Genomic DNA, 23,633 nt, shown 5'->3' with positions numbered 1-23,633 from the left:
AGAATACTGGAGTTGGCTACTGTTTCCTACTCCAGGGGATCTTCCCAACCCAGGGATCGAACCTGTGTCTTCTGCAGCTCCTGCACCGGCAGGCAGATTCTTTACCACTGCACCACCTAGGAAGCCCAGGTAGAGGTCAGAGATGCTGCTAACAAGTGACAACACACTGGACAGCCTACCCGACCCCCCCCAACCCCGCCCCAACAACAAAGCCTGACCCTGCTGCATCGTCAACGGCACAAAGCAGGCAGAAAGTTTGGTCTGAGTAAAGATATGAAAGACCCTGTGTTATACTAAAGGTGAGAAGTTGCCTGCAGCTTTGGTAAACACAGTGCTTCAAATCACTTCTTTCATGGAAGAGAAAAACCAGTAAGAAGAGAGGACACGTTAAATTTCTAAAGAGCCAAGACATCAGGCTGGGCAGATGCCTTATTCTCAAAACAGGAATCACCACAAAGTTAGACGCTGGAAGCCTAAGGAGGGTTTCCTGCGATATGAAAAGGACATCTAAAAAGTCCCCGGGAACAGCCATCCACATTCCTCCTTGCTCGTGGATGGCTAAGGGGTGAATGAGAGCATGGTGAGGCCCCGGTGCTCTACATGGCTTGGACAAAAAGGAACTAAAGGCTCCAGAGAGGAAGCAGCTATGAAGAAAGCAGAAAGAACATGGTGGGGATGCCGTGGATGAAACTTCAAGTGGCCATGTGGTGGGTTGGTGGGAACCAGGCCTGCCCATGAAGGCGGGAGGCGCTTGTGCAGGCATCTTACTCCTCAACAGGACCCTGGAAGTGCAGTGAAGAGGCTACCACCACCACCAAAGCCGCCGACACCTCTGCCTCCACTCAAAGGAAAAGCAGGGCTTCCCTGGTGGTCCAGTGGTTAAGAATCCACCTTGCAGTGCAGGGGGACACCGGTTTGATCCCTGGTCCAGGAAGATCCCACGTGCCGTGGAGCAACTGAGCCTGTGCGCCGCAACTGCTGAGTCTGCACTCTAGAGCCCACAAGCCACAAGTACTGAGCCCTGGTTCTGCAGCTGCTGAAACCTGCACACCCTAGAGCCTGTGTTCCAAAACGAGAAAGCCACCGCCATGAGAAGCCCGAGCACTGCAACTCAAGAGTAGCCCCCACTTGCCGCAACTAGAGAAAAGCTCACGTGCAGCAACAAAGACCCAGCAAGATAAAAATAAATTAAAAAAGGAAAAGCAAATAAGTAGAACAAATCTCCCCTAGCAAGAGACTTGTAGGAAGGAGAGAAGACCACCCTCAAGATAACAGTTTTGGGTATAAGGGTAAAAAAACACAAACTGAAACCCCTTCTCAGATACATTCAGTTCAATTGCTAATCCATATCACCATTTGAGTCTTGCCTCCTCCAGACCCACATGCACAGACACATGCCTACATTGATTTTTTTAAATGATAATAGTCAGGGGAAAGTGACATCAATTGTATAGATGTCTAAAATAGAGCATTTACCCAAGAAGAAAAAGAAAGCTGGACTAGTATCAAAATAAGATCATTCTAAATGGACAATGTCACAAAAGCTTCAAAAAAAAAAAATGTTGTCACAATGGGTGCTACTGTCAGAAAAATTAAAATTCAGTTTGGATGACACAGACCCCTGATACAACTGTAGCTGTAAGTGTGTAAATGCACATCACAGGCCATAAATGAAGCAAAAGGGCCTTGAAAAAAGCCAGACAGCAAAGGACAGGACATTCCAAACAGAAGAGGAAAAGCTGCAGCCTGGGCAAGGCAGGAATGATGGAGCGTGTGCACACATATCCACTGAGAGATGAAATACACTCAAATTTCACCTCTCTACAGCCATAAATATACACTTAGGACGGACCAACTAGGCGTCCCTGGTGGCCCAATGGCAAAGACCCCATCTGCAATGCAGGAGACTCGGCTTCGATCCCTGGGTTGGCAAGATCCCCTGGAGAAGGAAATGGCAACCCACTCCAGTATTCTTGCCTGGAGAATCCCATGGACAGAGGAGCCTGGAGGGCTACAGTCCACGGGGTGCAGAAGAGTCAGGCATGACTAGCAACTAAACAAGGAACCAACCGCCTGTATTTTGGGAGATGAAAACATTACATGGCATATTAGCACCTGGCTGTACAGTGCATTTCCAGTCACATTCTTCAGAGGGAAACAGAGCATAAGCCCAGGAGTCCACACAGCTAAACACTGGAATAGCCTGGAGGGACATCAGGGTGGTAGGAAATCCAATCAGAAGGAGGCCTGCTTTCCACCTGGATAATCAGGATTTACAGCTGGGGAGGAGGCGAGGGTTTGACTACCCTTTAAGGACTCCTGGGAACCAGTCCTCCCAACTTATAAGTAAATCATCAACAATCACTGAACCTGTGCGCTGAGAAATTGCAGCCAATCCTCAGAGTGGTGGAGTACACACACAAGTGAGAAACATATAACACCTGAATGTTGACTGACCCAGTGACTGGGAATAAGGTAGACCTAGAAACCTAGGCATTAGCCAAGGTCATGCTAATGAGAGCTGATTCCACCCACAACTCCCCAACACCTATTCCTTTGCTCCAGACAGCTCAATTCACTATCATCCAAAGATCAAGCGTGGGCATGCTCAGTTGCTCATTCATGTCCAACTCTTTGCGACCCCATGGACTGTAGCCCGCCAGGCTCCTCTGTCCATGGAATTCTCCAGGCAAGAATACTGGAGTACGTTGCCATTTCCTTCTGCAGGGGATCTTCCTGATTCAGGAATCGAACCCACATCTCCTGCATTGACAGGCAGATTCTTTACTGCTGAGCCACAAGGGAGGCCCCATCACCCAAACAAAATCAGCTTTTAAACCTCACTCCTCTGCTGGCCACTTTATCCATCTGGAATGTTCTCCACCTACACCAATCTGATGCATCCTCTGCAACTCCTCTCAACCCCTCCTCTCCTCCTCTGGAAGGTGTTTCTGAGCCAGCCTAAGGCATCTCTCCCTCTGCTGAACTCCCAGAACAATTAGGTTGTCCAATTACTTGGCAAAGAACTATCTCCACTCTACAAAGCTTTAACTCGTCTGTTGTTTTCTTGACCTATTATTTAAATGAATAGAAATTTTAACTTTGCTCCCTATCTTTATTAATACATCACATTGTTGAGAGGTAAGGACACACGTGGTAATTCTTTGGACCCTCCCATCTTACCTCCTGGAGCAGTGTTCCTCAATCTTCTTGGCACCAGGAATGGGTTTTGTGGAAGACAATTTTCCCTTGGGCCGGGGAAGGGCGGGGGCGGGTGGGGTGGGTGGGGCGGGGGTGGGGGGGAGGGTGGGCGGTGTTGGTGGTAGGGATGGTAGTTTCAGGATGATTTAAATGCATTACATTTATTGTGCACTTTATTTTTATTATCATGGTGTCAGATCATCAGGCATTACATCCCAGAGTTTGGGGACCTCTGTCCTAGAGTATCCTGCATAATACAGAATTAGATTGCAAAGTTCTAAGTTCTCTTCTGAGCTAAGTTATGCTCACGTTAACAATCTTTCTTAACAGTCAAGTCTAACAAGGCTTTGCAACCAACGATATGTGAAAGCAAAAAAAAAAAAAATGTAATTCAGAAGAATCTTGGAGATCATTACTTCACAAATTAGGAAACTCAGACATGCAGACTGGCTCAAAGTCCTTTGCAGTGGTGGGTGAACACCGGTTTGGGTCCCTGCTCCTTACTATGGCACATAATGAAGCCTGGCTAAGAGCAGATGATGACTATGGGGACTGCAATTTTGAAGATTAAAAAAGTTTTAAAAATTCTTCAAGTTAACACCGGAATTTATATTGAGAAGTGGGATTAGTTGAGCATCCTAACCTAGATTAAGATTTTCACAAACTTAGCACAGCACAGCATGGAGTGATATTCAAATCGTACAAGAAATGTTATCAGGACTTTCAGGAAACACAAACACATACACACACTCTCCCCCCTAAAAACTCAGTTTTGAAACTCCATTTACTGTAATTTTTTTTTAAGTCAAACTACTTTAAAGCTCTGCTTACATATATTACTCTCTCAGGAGTGTAATAATCACACGTAAAAGCCTTTCTGAAACAAATTCTCCCTGGAAGCCCATTCCGGGGCGTTGAGTTGTGACTACATTCTCAAGGATGTTAGTAACACAAGGGCTCCATCCACAACTCCTTGAGGAAAAAAAAAAAAAACTGAAACCATGAATGCCTTGTCAAATTCAGACAGTTTATCTTGGCACTGGCAAGCAGAGCAGTCTCTTCGATGTCTGGAAACGTGTCTAATTACGTTTTTAGAGAGTAACTAAAAAATAGCCAGCATCCCGGAACAGACGGCTCAGGGATCACTCCATAGCATCCTGAATGACGTGATGGAACCACGCCAGGAAAAGATAAATAAATAAAGGAGAAGACGAAAGCGAAAAAGAACCAAGTGTGAAACCACGATGAGACCCCCAGTCTCTCTGCAAAACAACCCTGCAGTCTTCCCAGGGGCTTGAGGCCGCCAGGACTCTCCCGAAAGTTTTTATTTCCCTTTACTTTTGTTTCCATTAGGTCACCCGGCCCGCCCACAGCATTCACCTGGGGGCTGTGCACCAGCCTGCCCGGCCCCAAGCGCAACCTCCAGCTCGGCACACCCCCGATACCCACTCTTCCGTCCGGACGGCACCCAAGGACACCCCTTACTCTGGAACGCGCAGCCCCGGAGCTCGGCACGCCCCTTCCACTCGGATGCGACCGCACCCCGGTATGCAACCAGCGAGCTTAGCGGACCCCGGACACCCCCCGCTGCACCCCGAATCCGGCCACACGTCAAGGGCGCCCCCTCTAGGCGCAGGCTCGCGGCACTGCGCACGGCCGCTCCGCCGCCCTCACCTGAGCCGGAGGTTGGCCATGAACTCGGGCATGGAGACGGTGTCCATCAGCACGAAGTCCGCCTTCCCGAACTCCAGGCTCTCCTGCTCCGCCATGGTGCCGGCGCACGGGCTCAGGTGGGCGCGGACGGACTCAGGTGGGCGCGCTCGGACGGCGCGGGGGGCCGGTCCCCGGGGCGTGCGGCGAGCTCGGGCGGGGCCGGGGCGGGGCGCGGGGAAGGGGGCTCGGTGGCCACTCGGAGGGATCTGGACCGGACGGAGGCCGCCCCGCGGCTCCTCGGCGCGCTCTGGGCCGGCGCGGCACACCCGGCAGTTTCCGCTTCTCCCGCGGCGGCGGCCCGGCGCTGTGGGGGGACGGGACAACGAGACGGAGACGGCGGCGGCTGGTCCCGCCTCTGGCCTTGGTCTGGCCCCCGCCCCGCGACCGGCCCGCCCCGCTCCGCCCCGTCCTGTCCCCGCCTCCCGGCCTCCCCGCCTCCCCGCCCCGCCAGCCGAGGAGCCGCCCCTGCCGGGGCGCAGGCCGCCGCCTCCTCACCTGGGCGGCGCGCACGCGCGGGGCAGCCGGCGGGGGCGCGCCCCCGGCCCGGGCCCCGGCGGCTGGGCGGCAGCGCCCTCTGGGGACGGTCGCTGGGCACTCAGCGGGGCGGTGCTGAGGAGTGCGGACGTAGGAGGTGGGTGGAATCAAGTTTCCAGGATTGCTGCCTCCCGCCCGGGGCTTGGTTCAGTTCAGTCACTCAGTCGGGTCCGACTCTCTGCGACCCAAAGGACTGCAGCAAGCCAGGCTTCCCTGCCCATCACCAACTCCCGGAGTTTACGCAAACTCACGTCCATTGAGTCGGCGATGCCCTCCATCCATCTCATCCTCTGTCGTCCCCTTCTCCTCCCGCCTTCAATCTTTCCCAGGGGCTTGGTAGATGCCAACAAAGTTAACAAAAGTAGCTCGTGGAGCTTCTCACGAGGATGATTCATGATGATTCTGACACTCGGCTGCGACGCTCTCTCCTGATCTGCTCACATCCTCTCCATCCTTCAAATGATGGTTCACGCTCAGACTGAAATAGTAATAGTAATTAGCTTGTTGAGGGGATCAAAAGTGCTCAGAGTTTTTCTGAGGGACTTAGAGAAGTTAGTAACTTGCCACAGGCCGCTTAAGTAGTGGGGAAGCTGCAATTTCATCCAGGTCATTTGACTTATGAGCCCCAGCGTTTAGCCACCTGGCAGATTGCTTTCCTTCTCCATTTCCTTCTCGGTGTTCCCTGATCCATTTTTCTCTTCCACCTACCTAAGAATGGCTTTCCACTTGGCTCAGTGGTAAAGTGGTAGCCTGAGCGGTAGCGTGGCTCAGTCTCCACCTGCCAATGCAGGAGATCTGGGTTTGATCCCAGGGTCGGGAAGATCCCCTGCAGAAGGCAATGGCAACCCACTCCAGTATTCTTGCCTGGAAAATCCCATGGACAGAGGAGCCTGGCAGGCTATAGTCCATGGGGTTGCAAAGAGTCAGACATGACTAGCAACTAAACAAAACAATGACAACTAAGCTTGTCATCAAGTATTACCTTATATTGTTGTTGTTTTTCAATTATCTATGTATCTTCTCCCTGAGATTGTTGTAGGCTTCTTGAGCATGGGATGGTGTCTTAAATTTTTCCATCTCCCCCTTGGCACCCACCAAGGAGCTGTTGTACTGCCTTGCACACATACGTATGAAATGCACAGTGATCCAATGGGATAGAATGGGTTTTAAGTGGTCTCCAATTTATAGGTGCATTGATCCTGGAAAATTCTTTTGGAACCCAGACTGCATTTTCTCAGGGAAAATCTATCATAAATGGTTTCTAAGGCAGCTGCACTGCTTCGGTCCTGTGTTTCTATTAGGACCATCTACAGTAAGTCCCCTACATTCAAACCTTCAAGTTGTGAACTTTCAAAGATCTCCAAGTGTGTTCCATCAGTGTCAGGCATAAGTGAAATTGCAGCTTGCCCTCCATCTCCTATTGCTGACTATCCTTCAGCTCTACCATCTCCCACCTCTTCTCCCACCTCCAGTCAGTAACTCTTCTTGTGCATTCACTCAATGCCAGCCCCTGTATGCTGACTGTTCTGATGTACTACTGTACTTTTCAAGGCACTGTACTATAAGATTAAAAATGTTTTATTTTTTGTCTTTGTTTTTTGTGTATTATTTTTGTGACAGGTATTATAAACCTATTATACTACAGTACTATATAGCCAATTGTGTTAGTTGGGTCCCTAGGCTAACTTGGTTGAACTTACAAGTTGGACTTACAAACACACTCTCAGAATGGAACATGTTTGTATGTAGGGAACTTACTGTATTTCAAAGCCTCCTAGCAAATCTGCTGCTGCTGCTGCTGCTGCTGCTGCTAAGTCGCTTCAGTCATGTCCGACTCTTAGCGACCCCATGGACTGCAGCCCACCAGGCTCCTCCGTCCATGGGATTTTCCAGGCAAGAGTACTGGAGTGGGGTGCCATTGCCTTCTCCGCCTAGCAAATCTAGTAGCCCCCAAAGACCTGGCTGGACTCCAACACTATGGCTGAATGTGAAATGAGTAAACCAGACCTAAGGACCCTGCCTCACTGTCTGCTTCAGTTGCCAACAAATCACCGTGGCCAAGAGACAGAAGTGGACAGCTTGATCACTTCCCAAGGGAGCATATCTGCCATCGGAAAGTCACCCCAGTCTCAGTCACAGGCAGAGCCTAGTCGCAGTCTGAGTACCATAAGTAGCTCCCCATCTTCAGAAGGCACCTCCCTGGATCTCAGTGTCCTCATTAATGGAGTAGGACCTCTGGGCTAGGTACTTTCCAAGGTAGGACTGGCCTTTGCTTGAGTCATTTTTGTGGGTGAGTCAGTAGCTAAGCAGGTGATTGCAGAAAGTATGATACATTCTTAAAATGTTTTCACTGGTACATTTTAACATAAAATAGAATTAAAAAAAAAAAAAAGAGGAAGAAATCCCAAATTCTGTGCAATTGGGAGCAACTCTTGCCTGGAAAATCCCATGGATGGAGGAGCCTGGTGGGCTTCAGTCCATGGGGTCGCTAGAGTCAGACACGACTGAGCGACTTCACTTTCACGCATCAGAGAAGGAAATGGCAACCCACTCCAGTGTTCTTGCCTGGAGAATCCCAGGGACGGGGGAGCCTGGTGGGCTGCCGTCTATGGGGTCACACAGAGTCGGACACGACTGAAGCGACTTAGCAGCAGCAGCAGCAGGGACTCATTAGAAATGATCACTGAAAAATGAATGGCTGTGTTTTCCCTGAACCCTGGCATTGTTAGAGCAAAAGTGGTTGGATCTATGGGAGGATATAGCTGTGGTTTTCAAAAGGCCAAAGCAAGGGAACTGCTGTATCTATCCATGTCTTATACAGGAGCTGAATGTATAAAACATACACACAACATATGCAAAGGGTATTTTATCAATTTCAAGCCCCAAATTAGTATATAATCAGGCATTGAGACCAGTGAGGCTCTCCTGATGAACACAGATCTGTCCAGTGGGGCTCACCGTCACCTTAAATCAGCCTCAGGATTTCAGTTTACTTTCGTATGGATGTTTTGGTTGTACGTGTGTGTTAGTCGCTCAGTCGTGTCTGACTCTTTTGCCACCCCATGGACTGTAGCTCACCAGACTCTTCTGTCCGGGATCCTCCAGGCAAGAATACTGGAGGTTCTCATTTCCTTCTCCCTGGGACCTTCTCAACCCAGAATCAAACCCAGGTCTTTCACATTGCATGCAGATTTTTTTTACCATTTGAACCCCCAGGGAAGCCATTCAGTTGTACAGAACCAAGAAAATGCTAATTGACAGGGCTAATCAGTAATTTGTTACTGGTACAGTTTACCATCCATCTGTTTAAAAGGGCAGTGCATGCCTACAATCTCATTTATTAGTGACACATTTATAAGAAGTTCCATTATACTTAGAAATGGCAGGAGAAACTGAACACTGCGGTCTGCACTCATATAAGGTACTGTAGAGCTAATAAATTCGCTCATTATTAATCTCCTTTGTGATTAAAAATTTGGATATAAACATTTGGATGTATAGGTTTGTATTACAGCTTAAAATGTACTAAAAACCAAAATAAAAGTTAACACTGCCAATTGTTTAGTCACGTTCAGCTCTTTTTGACCCCATAGACTGTAGCCCACCAGGCTCCTCTGTTCACAGAATTTTCCAGGCAAGAACAGTTGAGTGGGTTGTCATTTCCTCCTCCAGGGGATCTTCCCAACCCAGGGATCAAACCTGCATCTCCTGGATTGCAGGCAGATTTTTTTTTACTGCTAATTCTTAACAGCTAACTTCTCTTCATTCCTCCACTGTAAGCTGTAACATCACTTCCTCCAGCAAGGCTTCCATGATCTTCTAAGTCAGGTCGGTTATCCCTCCTCTGTGACCCCCCAGCACCCTGGAAGCATTACCCTCATTACAGGCCGAATGCACCCGAATGAACCTAGTATTGTCCATATCTCTTACTGGAGTGTCAGGACCTTGAGGGCTGGAAGCTGTGCCTGTCCTGTTTTGGAAAGTAGCTCTGACCCCTAATAGCACGTGCTTAGCATGTGAAACTCTAATAGACTATTACTTGATGAGTGGACAGGGAATGGTCTGAATCTGTTGGTTATGTGAGGTTGGAAATCCACCTTCATTGGTAGATTTTCTGCATTAAAAATCTGTTCTTTAGGACTTCCCTAGTGGTCTGCTGACTTAAGAATCTGCCTGCCAATGCAGGAGATGCGGGTTTGATCCCAGGTCTGGGAACTAAGATCCCACATGCCGAGGAGCAGCTTAAGCCCAGTGCTGCAATTACTGAACCCTCACCCTGGAGCCCGTGGTCTGCAACAGAAGTGTGCACCGCAACTAGAGAGTAGCCCCCGTCTTCACAGCTAGAGAAAGCCTGTGCTCAGCAACAGAGACCCAGGGCAGCCATAAATAAATTTTTAAAACTTTTAAAATCTGTTTTTTGTGCAGCATTTATCTTTCTCATCTCCTGTCCCTGGCAGCAGGTCTCAGGGCTCTGTTCACTTCTCTCCCAGAGCCAGGCCTGAACGCTTCTTGTTCACACTGAACAAAAAGCTGTTGTCCAAAAAAACCCTTCGGCTTTTGCCACCTGCTGCAGAGGATCTGTTCTGGGTTCTCCCGAAAAATCAGCTCTGAGTTTTCCACAGCACATATTTGCTCTCCTGGTCTACTTTCCCGGAATGCTTCCAGGCTGCCCCACCTTCTTCCTCTTCACCAGGTGCGCTGTGTCCAGGAACACTGCTCACCCACAAGACGGAAGCAGGAGGACCAGGAAGAACGCAGTCACACAACATAGTCAAAGGGCATCTTATAAATTTATTGCATTTGCGCATGCGTACTAAGTCGCCTCAGTCGTGTCTGAATCTTTGCGACTCTATGGACTATAGCCCGCCAGCCTCCCCTGTCCATGGGCTTCTCCAGGCAAGAATACTGGAGCGGGCAGTCATGCCCTCCTCCAGGAGATCTTCCCGACCCAGGGATCGAACCCGCCTCTCTTATGTCTTCTGCATTGGCAGATGGGCTCATTGGCGCCACTTGGCAAGACCCAAGTTTATGGTTTAAGCCCCAATTATTCTAAAGCAAAAGTAGAAAGGCAAATTTATGTTGCACAATAACTTCATAATACACTTGCAACTATATGGAAATGATACGAAGCTTGCTAGTATACATATTGGGTTGGCCAAAAAGTTCATTTGAGTTTCCCATAACTACTTTGGAAAAGTCCAAATAGACTTTTTGGCCAACCCAACATTGCCCAAAACATATCCCAAGTTAAGAACCCTTGCGAATTCCCTAGGGGACCAGTAGTAAGACCTTGATGCTTTCACTGCAGACGGGGCCCAGGTTTGATCCCTGGTTGGGAAACTAAGATCCCATAAGCCTCGAGGCACAGCCAAAATTTTTTTTAAAAATAAAAAGGAAGAACTCCCGAGCTAAGGGAGGTTCTAATCATTGGGAAACGGAGAAGAATTTAAGCAAGCCATCACTGTCAGCATCCCGTGAGTCACCAGACAAGGGCTGTCCGAAGAGCGCATCCCCTGGAGTGGGCACAGAGCCACATATTTAAGGCCTCAGGAAAGACAAAGTCAGCTGGTAAAGGAAGACACAGCCCGAGACTGCCTCCAGAATTTTCCTTGCCTGCAATAACATAGTTTCTGACTGTAAACATTTCACTGGAATGTATCCTTTTTGCTAATTATAGAAGTGCTTATCACATGGAGTTGGCTTCCAGGCATGGCCCTAAACCCCCTAGGACAGAGGCCATGCCTTATCTTCTCTCCAGCCCTCAAGCTGTGCCTGATGCCCTTTAGATATATACATATATTTATTTTATTTTATTTTTGACGACGCTGGGTCTGTGTTGCTGCTCAAAGGCTTTCCCCAGTTGTAGTGAACGGGGGCGGCTCTCTAGTTGTAGTGTGCAGGTTTCTCGCCGCAGTGGCTTCTCGTGCTGAGGAGCACAGGCTCTAGACCACGTGGGCTTCAGAAGTTGTGGCCTCGGACTCAGTAGTTGTGACTTGGGGGACCGAGAACCCGGGCTCGGTAGTTGTGGTGCACAGGCTTCAACGCCCCGAGGCATGTGGGATCGTCCTGGACCAGGGATTGAATCTGTGTCTCCAGCATTGGCAGGTGGATTCTTAACCACTGGGCCACCAGGGAAGTCCCGATATTTCTTGAATCAAGTAGGTGAGTTAATTGGTGAGCTAATTTATTTGTAAATGGAGTGTGTTGGTGTAGGATTAAATGTTAGGGAGGATGTGGCATCGCTCTATACTCTGTGCCAGAAAATCACTAACTTGAACTCTTTGGGCCATTGGAAGGAGTCCTAGAGCTAGAAAATTTGGGGATGTGATAGGAACCCACAAGAGGGAAAACAAAGAGGCAAGCCACAATCAATTCATGGACTGATGGCGTCTTAAGGCAGCATGTCTCACATTTTAAGGCGAATAAGAATCACCTGGGATCTGGTTAGAAATGCAGGCTCAGGTCCCACCTGAGTAGGTCTGAACTCACTGGATCGCAGTCTGCCTGTTAACAGGATCCCCAAGTGATACTGCTGCCGCCAGCCTGCTGACCAGACTCTGCGTAGGAAGATTAAAGGAAGCATCATGGCCATGGAATCAAACATAAGCAGCCTTTTACAGATGGGGAAACTGAGGCCCAGGAGGAGCTGCTGACTTTGACTGAGTCAGAATAAGGCACTGGTAGAGCGGAAACCTGAACTTACGTCTTCTGATTTGGGTGGTGGATCGTTTCCACTAGTCAACATGAATATTCACTCATAAAATTGTGTGTGTGGGGGGGGGGAGGGAGAGTAAAGAAAAGGGACAGCAGCACCCTAGATCTCCTCTGGGTAACCCCAGGGCCTCCCTACCCCATTTCTATTAAAAAAAATTTTTTTTGGTCATGCTGCATTTTGTGGGATCTTAGTTCCCTGACCTCCTGCAGAGGAAGCTTGGAGTCTTAGCCACTGGACCACCAGGGAAATCTCCATACCCCATTTCTAAGTGTGTTTGTGTGTTGGGTGATGTCCTCCTTTTCCCCTGATGCTCCTTTTTCTCTTTCTTTTAGAAGCTTGGAGTAGAAGCTGTAAAAAATATTGCTAGGGTCAGGAAAAGTCCAATTCCTTTCTTCCCTCCACTGGACAAAGTAGCAAATAGTACAGATAACATCTACCATTAATATCTGGTTAGTATCCATAGAAATGACATTCTGGAAAGAGTGTGACATCATACTCAAGTGACAGCTTCTAATCTACCTCCCAGAGCCCCTCTCCTCCTACCATTCACCCAAGTGAGCTGTGGCTGTACCCCTCTCCTAGAATTAAGAGCATGAAATAAGGTAATGTTAAAATTAAAGTGTGACCCCCTGACTTTTTCTAGTCAACTGGATTAATTCTTCAGACTGTCTAGAGACAGAAGTCTGGGATATTACTCAGCCATGAAAAGGAACGAAACTGGGTCATTTTTAGAGGTGTGGTGGACCTCGAGTGTGTCATACAGAGTAAAGTAAGTCAGAAAGAAAAAATCAAATGTATATTAATGCATATATGTGGAATCTAGAAAAACAGTACAGATTATCTTATTTGCAAAGCAGAAACAGAGACACAGAGGTAGAGAACAAATGTATGAACACCAAGGGGGGACGGTGGGGTGGTGGGAGGAATTGGGCGATTGTGATTGACATATACACACTATGAATACTATGTACAAAATGGATAATTAGTAGAACATATTGTGTAGCACAGGGAACTCTACTTAATGCGCTGTGGTGACCTAATGGAGAGGAAGTCCAAAAAAGGGGATACATGTATCTGGATGGTCGATTCACTTTGCTGCTCAGCAGAAACTATTAATAATACAATGTTGTAAAGCAACCATACTACAATAAAAATTAATTAAAAAAAAGAAATATCATGAGTAGTGCTTCTGTCCTAATTCTGACAACCTGAACTCTAAAAAAATCGACGCAGGAGAAATTTTTCAATGATTTCAAAGTAGAACCCACAAGACCTGGGAGACCCCAGAGGCCATGTGATCCAGGATCCCACCCAATGCCTGAATCCCCTCCACCATACGCTGTAATGCCTGGATCAACCTGCACCAGCTGACTCATTAGGCCTCTTCTGCACCGTGCAGACATCACCATACAAAAGTAAGCTCTCCACCCTCTCACTCAACCTCACCCCTGAATCACCGCCCAGACTCACTCCATGCCCTGTATGCCAGCCTCTGCTCAACCTCTGCTTGTGTTACTCTCCCCATGTATGAGCTTGGTTTGCCCTTTGCATCTGCTCTTCTACCAAGAGAGGACCAGGATGTGGTGAATTGTAATCAAGGAGGGTCGCCAAGGTCATAGCCAGTGAAAAAGGAGCCTCCTGTTTTTCTTGAGCTGACCTGCCTTTTAGAGTTTCTATCCAGAGAACCCTATTTTCTCTGATCTCTTTGCACTCTGCCTTCTCAGCGTTAGGGTCGGTGTTGGACTGTGCTGTCTCTTAGCCATGTCACAGCCACTTTCTCCCACTGTCCCTCGCCTTTGCAAGTCTCTATTTAGCCTTTCTGTACAGAATAGGATGGGCTTTCCGGGTGGTGCTAGTGGTAAAGAACCCACCCGCCAATGCAAGAGACATAAGAGACACAGGTTCCAACCCCAGGTTGGGTAGATCCCCTGGAGGAGGGCACAGCATCCCATTCCAGTATTCTTGTCTGGAGAATCCCATGGACAGAGGAGTGTGGCAGGCTACAGTCCATAGAGTCACAGGGTCAGACATGACTGAAGTGACTTAGCACATACACACACACACACACATACACATATGGAATAGAGTAGAATTATCCCCACCCTCAAGAGGCAGAGAGAGAGGTGCCCAAACTTTAGATACCTGTACTGGTGGCATAGGATATGGGCTGGGGCTCTTCATTTTAGTAAGCAGCCCAAGAGATTCTGCTGCAGGTGGGCAGGGGGCCCAACTTAGAGAAATATTGATAGGAATTTTGATGTCAGACACGCTGGCGCTCAATTCCTAGCTCGGCAACTTGCCATCTGTGTGACCTTGAACATCTTAGGTCATCTTGATAAGCCTCAGTTTCCTTATCTTGGTTAAAGAGATGAGAAAACCCATCTCCGAGTGTTAAAACCATGAAATGAGATGATGTCTATAAGGTGCTTTATATAATTCAAGGCAGATAGTAGGCACTCAATAAATATGAGCTAGCATGGTGAATTCGGGCTTCCCTGGTGGCTCAGAGGTTAAAGCGTCTGCCTGGAATTCAGGAGACCGGGGTTCGATCCCTGGGTCAGGAAGATCCCCTGGAGAAGGAAATGGCAACCCACTCCAGTACTCTTGCCTGGAGAAGCCCATGGAGGGAGGAGCCTGGTAGGCTACAGTCCATGGGGTCGCAAAGAGTTGGACACGACTGAGCGACTTCACTTCACTTCACTTCCTTTATCTTCAGAATAGGGAAATGATTAGCAGGTAATCATTGATTGCAAGTTCTTTTTAGCAGACTGAGATTTCTAATAGATGCTGGTGGGTCTTCTGATCACCCCCTGATGTTCCTCTGTGTGAGTTTTGTGATCCCATTGGTAATTTTTTACCATAGCCATGCAGAGCCACAGGTCTGACACTTAGTAGGGTATCGAAATTTGCCCCGTATTTTGCAATGAGAGAGTGCCATCTGGCCAGGCCTTCTGTGCTACATTCCCATGGCAACACCACATCTGATCTTCTCGCCCTTCCCCCAAATGCTCTCCAGCATCTTAACATCATGACACTGATTCAGTTCCTTCCTGGCCTGACCCTTCCTGCTCCCCAGCTCCAGTGAAGAGTGTGTATGTGTTCGGTCTTGTCTAACTCCTTTGCTACCCTATGGGCTGTAGCCCACCAGGCTGCTCTGTCCATGGCGTTTTCCAGACAAGAATACCAGAGGGGGTTGCCATTTCCTCCTCCAGGGAATGTCCCAATGCAGGGATCGAACCCGCATCTCCTGCATTGGCAAGTGAATTCTTTACCACTGTGCCACCTGGGAAGCCCCCCGGTCCACAGCAAAGAGTCCCATCTCGCAAAGCCTTGATGATACTTCCAGTTTTTACTTACTTCTTTGCGTTAAAATATCCAATTCACGTCATCCTACAATATATGCTCTAGACATATATTATGTTTTTAAATAGAGAAATGAGAGAGGAAGATGGTGAAAAGCAAGGAGGAGTTGGAGGGGTAGGTGGGATGTGACTCTGACAACCAGGTAAGAGGGAACCGGACATGACTTAAGTGACTTAGCAACACACAAGAGGGAACCACTTTTCCTTTCATGGAAGGGTTCAATTTAGCTTCCGTCATTATCAAATGATTAATTCAGAAGAATTGAGCCTACACTATGGATAAGTTACATCCCAAGTTCTCCATCAATGAAGGATACATGCAGCAAATGCACAAAGCACACACTGGTAATAACAAGGGTCGTGGGACTCTGGTGTTCAGGTTTGGAAAGTGGCAGAGCGTGGGGTTAGAAGCAAAGGTTCAGGGGCTGATTCTGAGACTGAGGCACAGATGTGGCCTCAGGCAAGTCACATTAGTCTCCTGAGTCTCAGTTTCCTCTTCTGTAAAGTTCGAGTAATCCATACTAATATCTTACCATGTGATGTTGCTAGGGTAATTAAGCGAGATGAACTACCCCGAGCACCTAGCCTGGGGGGTCTGGGACACAAGGCTCAACACAGGTAGGCTGACAGTACTTCCTACTCGCCAGTCCCTCCACTGAGGCTTTGACATCGCTCATAAGCAGGTGGGAGTGGGAAAAGTGTTCACTTCTGGTCCTTTCCGTCTTTAGAATGCTGGTTCTTTGGGGTCCTCTTATCTGTTGCTTTGTGTCAGGCTGGTCACGTCCTTGTAGCTGAGCTGATGTACTAATTTCAGGGAGTTCACGGCCTCTCTATCTACAATTTCTCAACCTTCAGTTTTGAAGCTACAGTGACTTGCTGGCTTTCCCCATCCAGGTTTTGTCTCCCGAGTTCCTGATCTCATTTGCATAACCAGGCACGCACTTGCCTTTTAAGAGACACTTCTCTCCCAAGGCAGATACAAATATATACACGGAGCCTAAGCATCACGTCTGTGAAGAGTTTCTCCTCCAACCCTGGCTCTGCTGTGGTTGCTTTAGGAAGGCCTTATAGATTAGTGGTCCCCAAGCTTTTCAGTTCCAGGGACCAATTTCGTGGAAGACAATTTTCCCACTGACCAGGGATGGGGAGATGGTTTGGGGATGATTCAAGTGAATTATATTTATTGTGCATTTTATTTCTAATCTAATTATGCCTCTGATCTGACAGGAGGTACCGGCCCATGGCCCAGAAATTGGGGATCCCTGCTATAGACCCATGAATCCCAAATCTGGCTGCTCACTGGATTCACCTGGGATGCTTTAGAAAAACTAGAAATGGAAATTTCTAGTCTTTTTGAATTGAAATCTTCATGGCTAAGAAATAACTGAAGTTGGCAGGTTGTATGACCCTAAATGGCCTCCCTGGTGGCTCAGCAGCAAAGAATCTGCCTGCAATGCAGGAGATTCAGGTTTGATCCTAGAGTCGGGAAGATCCCCTGGAGAAGGGATTGGCTACCAACTCCGGTATTCTTGCCTAGGAAATTGCATGGACAGAGGAGCCCAGTGGGCTACAGTCCATGGGGCCACAAAGAGTCAGACATGACTGAAAGGATTTAGCACAACTCAGAACAACAATGATCCTAAACATGATAAAAATCATTGAATTGCATACTTTAAATGGATGCATTTTATGATATATGAATTATATCTCAATAAAAAATTGCTTTAACTAAAAAAAAAAAAAACAAAACAAAGAATAACTTCTGAGACGAGCATTGCCTGGTTAATGGATGGCTGTTACATCAAACAGGATGCTATCTTTCATGTGGGATAGAGCCAAAGAACGCTTGGAGTTTCCCACCTCACACTCCTTCGGAAATGTAACCCATGCCAGCTTCAGACCTCGAGGTCTAAATATATCTAATAATATCTAATAAAGGTCTAATAATGTCTCTTGAGGATTTTGAAAGCCTTCCTCTCCTGCAGGTGCAGTCACTAATGACCGATTTTGTTAGGAATGATTGCCCTCCAGCACTTCCTATAAAACCTCTTTGGAACGTGCCCTTACCTACAGCCAGTGCTCTGAGCTACCAGCGTCAGGATAAGCCTTCCACATGCACTTCATTTGCTTACATGGCCTACAGTTCCCTAAGAGGAAGCTCACCATTTATATCCCAGCCAAAGAGAAGGATGAGTGGGTCCACTCTGCCACTGGGAAGAAGAGGAGGAAGAAGAAGGAGGCATATTTTAATTACATGGGGAAACTCTTAAAGCAAGTGAGTTGGGACTCCGTTTTTGGAAGCTTAGAATGGTCAAGACGGATATCATGCTAGTGGCCCTGGGTGTGACCTTGACCTCACCTTCTGATACAGGAGTCCTTCTTCACACATTGAGTTCCTGAAAGGCCGGGTGCAAACAGCTGCTATAAACTGGATCTGCAGATGGCTGCTATCTTTTTCTGCTTGCCTTTCTTTCTGTTGGCAGCAACTCCGAACACCTGAGCTCTTGGTGTCTCCTCTTCTCGTATTTGTTGACAGCCAATCTGTAAATTGATTCTCAAACGTCCCCCGCCCACTCCGCTTCCGCTTTTCCTGCAGAGAGGGGATCTGCCACCTTCTCCGTTCTGTTGCTTTGACGGGTTGCAAATAATCAGGTTTTCATTAAATGGTCCTCTGTACTTAGAAATTTCTTTTTAAAATTTTTATTTATTTGGCTGTGCCAGGTCTTAGTTGCAGCATGAAGAATCTTTTTTTTTTTTTCTTAGTTGTGGCATGCAAACTCTTAGTTGTAGCATGTAGGATCTAGTCCCCTGACTAGACCTTCAATGACCAGGGATTGAACCCAGGTCCCCTGCATTAGGAGCAGAGTCTTAGCCACTGAACCAGCAGGGAAGTCCTTGTCTTTATAAATTTCTTTAAGTGTGTAGACACTCATTCCTTTTCTCCTGCCCACCCATACAGGAGCTCCTGGCATACAAATTCTAGAAAACGAAGTCAGCAAAGTCTTCTCCTTAAAGAGAAGTTATAGGGAAGAGAGTAAGGAGATTCTCTGAAAGATGTGTTAAGGCTTGATTTGGGATATCACTTCTCTTTTAAAAAATTGTTTATTTTATATTGGCGTATAGTTGATCTACAATATTGTGTTTCAGGTGTATAGCAAAGTGATTTAGTTTTACATATATTGTATTCTTTTTCACATTCTGTTCCCATGTAGGTTTACAGAATACTGGTGAGTCCCCTGTGCTATACAGTAGGTCTCTTGATTATTTTATATTTAGCAGCAGCAGCAGCAGCAGTGTGTATATCAGAGAAGGCAATGGCACCCCACTCCAGTACTCTTGCCTGGAAAATCCCATGGATGGAGGGGCCTGGTGGGCTGCAGTCCATGGGGTCGCTAGGAGTCAGATACGACTGAGCCACTTCACTTTATTTTTTCACTTTTATGCATCGGAGAAGGAAATGGCAACCCACTCCAGTGTTCTTGCCTGGAGAATCCCAGTGACGGCAGAGCCTGGTGGGCTGCCATCTATGGGGTCGCACAGAGTCAGACATGACTGAAGCGACTTAGCAGCAGCAGCAGCAGCAGCAGTGCGTATATGGTAATGGGGTTTTGCTTCTTCGTGCCAATGAAGCAGGGCTGAGTGTTCATACCTGTGATTGTACTGATGCCCCCTGTATTCCAGGAGTATTGTATGGAAACTGTTGTTTATCTTGGAAGGAGGGAAAATGAGATTAAGGAAAGACAGGAGAAGGAGAGAAGGTGTGTAGTCAGAACAGGGTTCTCAACCTCAGCACTGTTCACAATGGGCTGGGGTCTGTCCTGTGCACTGTGGGGCATTGAGCAGCAACCCTGGCTTCTACCCACTAAATGCCAGGATCTGCCTCCCTCCCGGTTGTGACAACCAAAAGTGCCCACAGATCCTGCCCAATGTTGCCTGGAAGGCGAAATCACCCCCAACTCTGAGCTCTTTGCAGGAGATCATGCATTGGGCTGGAAGGGTCCGGGGTGGGAGAACATGGACTAAGCAGTCTGCTGAGCATTTGTTTTCCCTTGGCTTGTCCTTAACCTTGTGGGTCTGGCAGGCCGCCCTGCTTCTTCAGGCCTCCAGAGATTCAGGTCTGTGCCCTTGGGTCGGCCTTTCAGGGTCCTGTGAGGGTAAAAGCAGATGTTGGTTGGGTAAACCTATTGAGTGCTTGCTTAAGTGCCAGCCAGGCCTGCTGCAGGAGCTCAGCTGAACACGATGGAAGTTCTGCTGGAGAGGCGCTCACCTGTTGCATTTCACAGCCGTGACTTTGTGGCTGAGAGGAGGTGCTCCAAAGGCAGATGGCCTGGGTTTCTACCCAGGCTCTGCCACTTACTGGCTGTTTGACCTGGAGCAAATGACTTTCTCTGCCATGGTTTTCTCATCAGTAAAATAGAGAACGGAAGTACCTCCTCTATAGGATATCTATGGCTAATTGAGAAAACCTCTTTAAGACCCTTAGAATACTGCCTGACATACAGTAAGTACTCAATAAATGTTATGTTTTTTCCCCTAGACGAGAGGTTCTTTAACTTTAGACCCATGGACCTTTGCTGCTGCTGCTGCTAAGTCGCTTCAGTCGTATCTGACTCTGTGTGACCCCATAGACAGCAGCCCACTAGGCTCCCCCGTCCCTGGGATTCTCTAGGCAAGAACACTGGAGTGGGTTGCCATTTCCTTCTCCAATGCATGAAAGTGAAAAGTGAAAGTGAAGTTGCTCAGTCGTGTCTGACTCCTAGCGACCCCATGGACTGCAGCCCACCAGGCTCCTCTGTCCATGGGATTTTCCAGGCAAGAGTACTGGAGTGGGGTGCCATCGCCTTTTCCCATGGACCTTTGAGGGGGGTTCTATGTATGGATTCTAATAGATCTAGGAATTCCCTGAAGTTATATGTAAAACTGGGTGTCTGTCTCTGTGTGGGTGTGTGTTGTGGGGGGCATTGAGGAAATACCTGTAAATTATGAAAACTAGGAGAAACTTTTAGAATCCCACCTTAAAACTTCTGAGGCCCAGTGTGAGACTATGACTTGCTTACCTGACCTCTCATGTCCAAACAATTAGGATTAGAGCCCAGGATGGCAGATTCTCAGGGCACCACTCTTTGGACTGTTCCTGCTGCCTCTGTAACTTCAGACAAGGATGCTGATAACATAGGCAGCCTGTGATACAGGCTCTGAGAACAAACGTGCTCTGGTCCTCAGTTGGCAGGGCTCGGGGGTGGTTGTGTGGAATGCAGATAAGCCAGAGGTGAGAGTTGGGGCAGAGTCTTAGAAGAAGGATGGGATTTGAAAGGTGGCGTTGAGTGTGGGCCTGGGACGTAGAGGTGACAGATACACAGTAGCACCGGGCCTGGAAAACTTAGCGACGCACCTGAGGAGGGGCAAGTATTCCCTGCTAGGCTGGAGAGACTGTTGCCATAAGGGAGTAAGGCTGAAAATTAAGAAGTGTTAAAGTTAAATGCTTACTAGTATGACTATAGAGTTGGAAAGTATTGCTGTTATTGCCCAGCCGTGTCTGATTCTTTTTGACCCCAAGAACTGCAGCACCCCAGGCCTTCCTGTCCCTCACCATCTCCTGAAGTTTATCCAAGTTCATGTCTGTTGCATCGGTGATGCCATCCAGCCATCTCATCTTCTGATGCCCTCTTCTCCTTCTGTCCTCAGCCTTTCCCAGTATCAGGGACTGAGTCGGCTGTTTGCATCAGATGACCAAAATATTGGAGCTTCGGCTTCACTATCAGTCCTTCCAACGAGTATTCAGGATTGATTTCCCTTAAGATTGACTGGTTTGATCTCCTTGCTGTCCAAGGGACTTTCAGGAAAAAGTGAAAGTCTACTGGAAGCTAAAACTGTTTCACATCTTCAGAAGGCATTGGGTGTTAGCTCTGCTTCTATTAGGAAAAATCAAGGCACGAAAGTTGAAGTGACGAGAGTTAACTGGTATTATCCAGACAAAAGTTATCTTTCTCACATACCTACAAATCCCCCTCCCTTGATCTTTCTCAGAAAGCCGACAGTTACAATGGCTTAGTTTCCTTCATCACATCCCTCCCATTGTCCCTCTGGGTGGTTTGTATGGTAGAAGCCGTGGGCGCATGGGTGCGGTGTTGGAGCATACGTTCCTGACTATGGGAGCCTTGACTTCTGTGTCTCAACATTATGCTGTTTCTGTCGCAGGTCCACCCAGACTTCAGTGGGTGCTCCTGGATCTTGGATACCCTGAGAGTGCTGGAGGATTGGCAGCTGGAATGGGTTAGCCTGGAGGCGGTCAGATTGTCCCTCTACAACCACAGAAGAACCATCACCAGCAGAGAGATCCTCGAAGCAGTCAAGCAGAGATGCTCTCAGAAGAGCTTGGGAATAAATGAAGTGGATCTCCATGGCTCTGTTGTTGAAATGATTGCACTCGTCCAAAAACAAAAATTGGGTCTTTTGGAGGGTTGAGTTGAAAGACAAAGTATCTGAAAAGTACCCACTGAAGCAGGGGTCTTGGTGTGACACACTTGTCTCTGATCTTATGTTTTTAGCCCCTGATTTAAGCTGTGGGGAAAAAAAAATAAAGGAAAGGCACTTGCTCTTGTGTGTGTGATGCTTGTTTATGGTTTAAAATTTTTTTCTCCACGGCTTTGAGCTTAGTTATTGTATTTTTGGACACAATTCAACCTCTTACACTCTGGACTCACCATCGCTCCCTCTACTCCAACTCCAGGCATGGGGATGGGGGTGCTGCTGCGCTGATAGGAACTGAAATATTTTTGTCTTAATTTAAGCACCTGTACTTTGACTTATGGAAACTAAAATATAAAGGAAAAAGGAGTCTGTTTGCTCTTTGAATATAAGACTCATGATGCTGGTTATCTATGTAGCACCTAGAATAACAACATAGGTAATGTGTGGTTTGGAGTAAGAAATGGCACCCCACTTTAGTATTCTTTTAATTTCATGCAGCCATGAAATTAAAAGACTCCTGCTTCTTGGAAGAAAAGCTATGACAAACCTAGACAGTGTATTAAAAAGCAGAGATATCACTTTGCTGACAGATCCTTATAGTCAAAGCTATGGTTTTTCCAGTAGTCATGTATGGATGTGAGAGTTGGACCATAAAGAAGGCTGAGCATTGAAGAATTAATGCTTTCGAATTATGGTGCTGGAGAAAAGACTCTTGAGAGTCCCTTGGATTGCAAGGAGATCAAACCAGTCAATCCTAAAGGAAATAAACCCTGAATATTCATTGGAAGTACTGATGCTGAAGCTCCCATACTTTGGCCACCTGATGTGAAGAGCAACTCGTTGGAAAAGACCCTGATGCTGCAAAAGATTGAGGGCAAGAGAAGAAGGGGGTGACAGAGGATGAGGTGGTTGGATCGCATCACTGACTCAAAGGACATGAGTTTGAACAAACTCCAGGAGATAGAGAAGGATGGGGAAGCCTGGAGTACTGCAGTTCTTGGGGTGGCAAAAAGTCAGATACAACTTAGCAACTGAGCAACAACAACCAGAATTCTTGCCTGGAAAATTCCATGGACAGAGGAACCTGGTGGGCTACAGTTCATGGGGTCACAGAGTCGGACATGACTGAGTGACTGAGCGCTCAATGTATCGGTGAAATGTATAAGCATTTCACCAAAAGTATAAGCTTAATCATTTCACCAAATGTATAAGCATTTCAACAAAACAATTGTAGTAGTTACAAAAAAACAATTATTTAGGAGCAGAAAGAATAAATGGGCTGGTACATTTTAGACATCATGGTCTGGGAAAGCCTGTGTAGCTGATATCAAGGAAAAGAAGGGGAAGGGGCTGAGGAAACGGCATGAGCAGAGGTCCTGGGGCCAGCAGGAAAGCTTTTAGCTTGTTAGAGAAACTAAAGGGAAGTCAGGGCAACTGGATTCCCATAAGCAAAGAAGTACATTAGAAGATGAGGTTGGAGAAAAAGCCTGGGGTTGAGTCATACAGGGTTGGTCTGCTATTCCAAGGGCAGTGTGAGGCTACTGAAGAATTTTAACTAGGGAATCAACATCTCGTTTGGGTTTTCATTGTTGTTGTCATTTTTAGTTGAGGTTTATCCTACAGTAAAGGACACAAAC

The 23,633-nt window shown here is 47.4% G+C and overlaps 2 protein-coding genes across 2 annotated transcripts in view; one reads left to right on the top strand and one right to left on the bottom strand.

Moving 5' to 3' along the window:
* MYO1D (myosin ID) overlaps nucleotides 1-5,263 on the bottom strand; it is a 361,250-nt gene extending 355,987 nt beyond the window's left edge. The window contains exon 1 of the mRNA XM_061390407.1: nucleotides 4,876-5,263. Coding sequence (XP_061246391.1) covers nucleotides 4,876-4,970 — 95 coding nt within the window. The 5' untranslated portion in view covers nucleotides 4,971-5,263. The remainder of the gene's footprint in view (nucleotides 1-4,875) is intronic.
* Nucleotides 5,264-17,507: 12,244 nt separating this feature from the next.
* LOC133231572 (histone H2A.N) lies at nucleotides 17,508-22,176 on the top strand. Its single transcript, XM_061389937.1, has 2 exons — nucleotides 17,508-17,800; nucleotides 21,724-22,176. The coding sequence occupies exons 1-2, from the start codon at nucleotides 17,639-17,641 to the stop codon at nucleotides 21,988-21,990; spliced, it is 429 nt and encodes a 142-aa protein (XP_061245921.1). The 5' UTR covers nucleotides 17,508-17,638; the 3' UTR covers nucleotides 21,991-22,176.
* The last annotated feature ends 1,457 nt before the right edge of the window (nucleotides 22,177-23,633 follow it).

This window comes from Bos javanicus, chromosome 19 (genome assembly GCF_032452875.1).
Source record: "Bos javanicus breed banteng chromosome 19, ARS-OSU_banteng_1.0, whole genome shotgun sequence".
NCBI lineage: Eukaryota > Metazoa > Chordata > Mammalia > Artiodactyla > Bovidae > Bos > Bos javanicus.
The sequence above is the reverse complement of the archived record's forward strand: the minus strand, read 5'-3'. Positions and strand labels throughout refer to the sequence as shown.

Excerpts from the sequence above, each read along its gene's own strand:
- LOC133231572 (XM_061389937.1), top strand. The coding sequence starts at position 17,639 with ATGCACTTCATTTGCTTACATGGCCTACAGTTCCCTAAGAGGAAGCTC. Across the intron at positions 17,801-21,723 it reads TGGGGAAACTCTTAAAGCAA|GTCCACCCAGACTTCAGTGG; the intron begins GTGAGTTGGGAC and ends TTTCTGTCGCAG.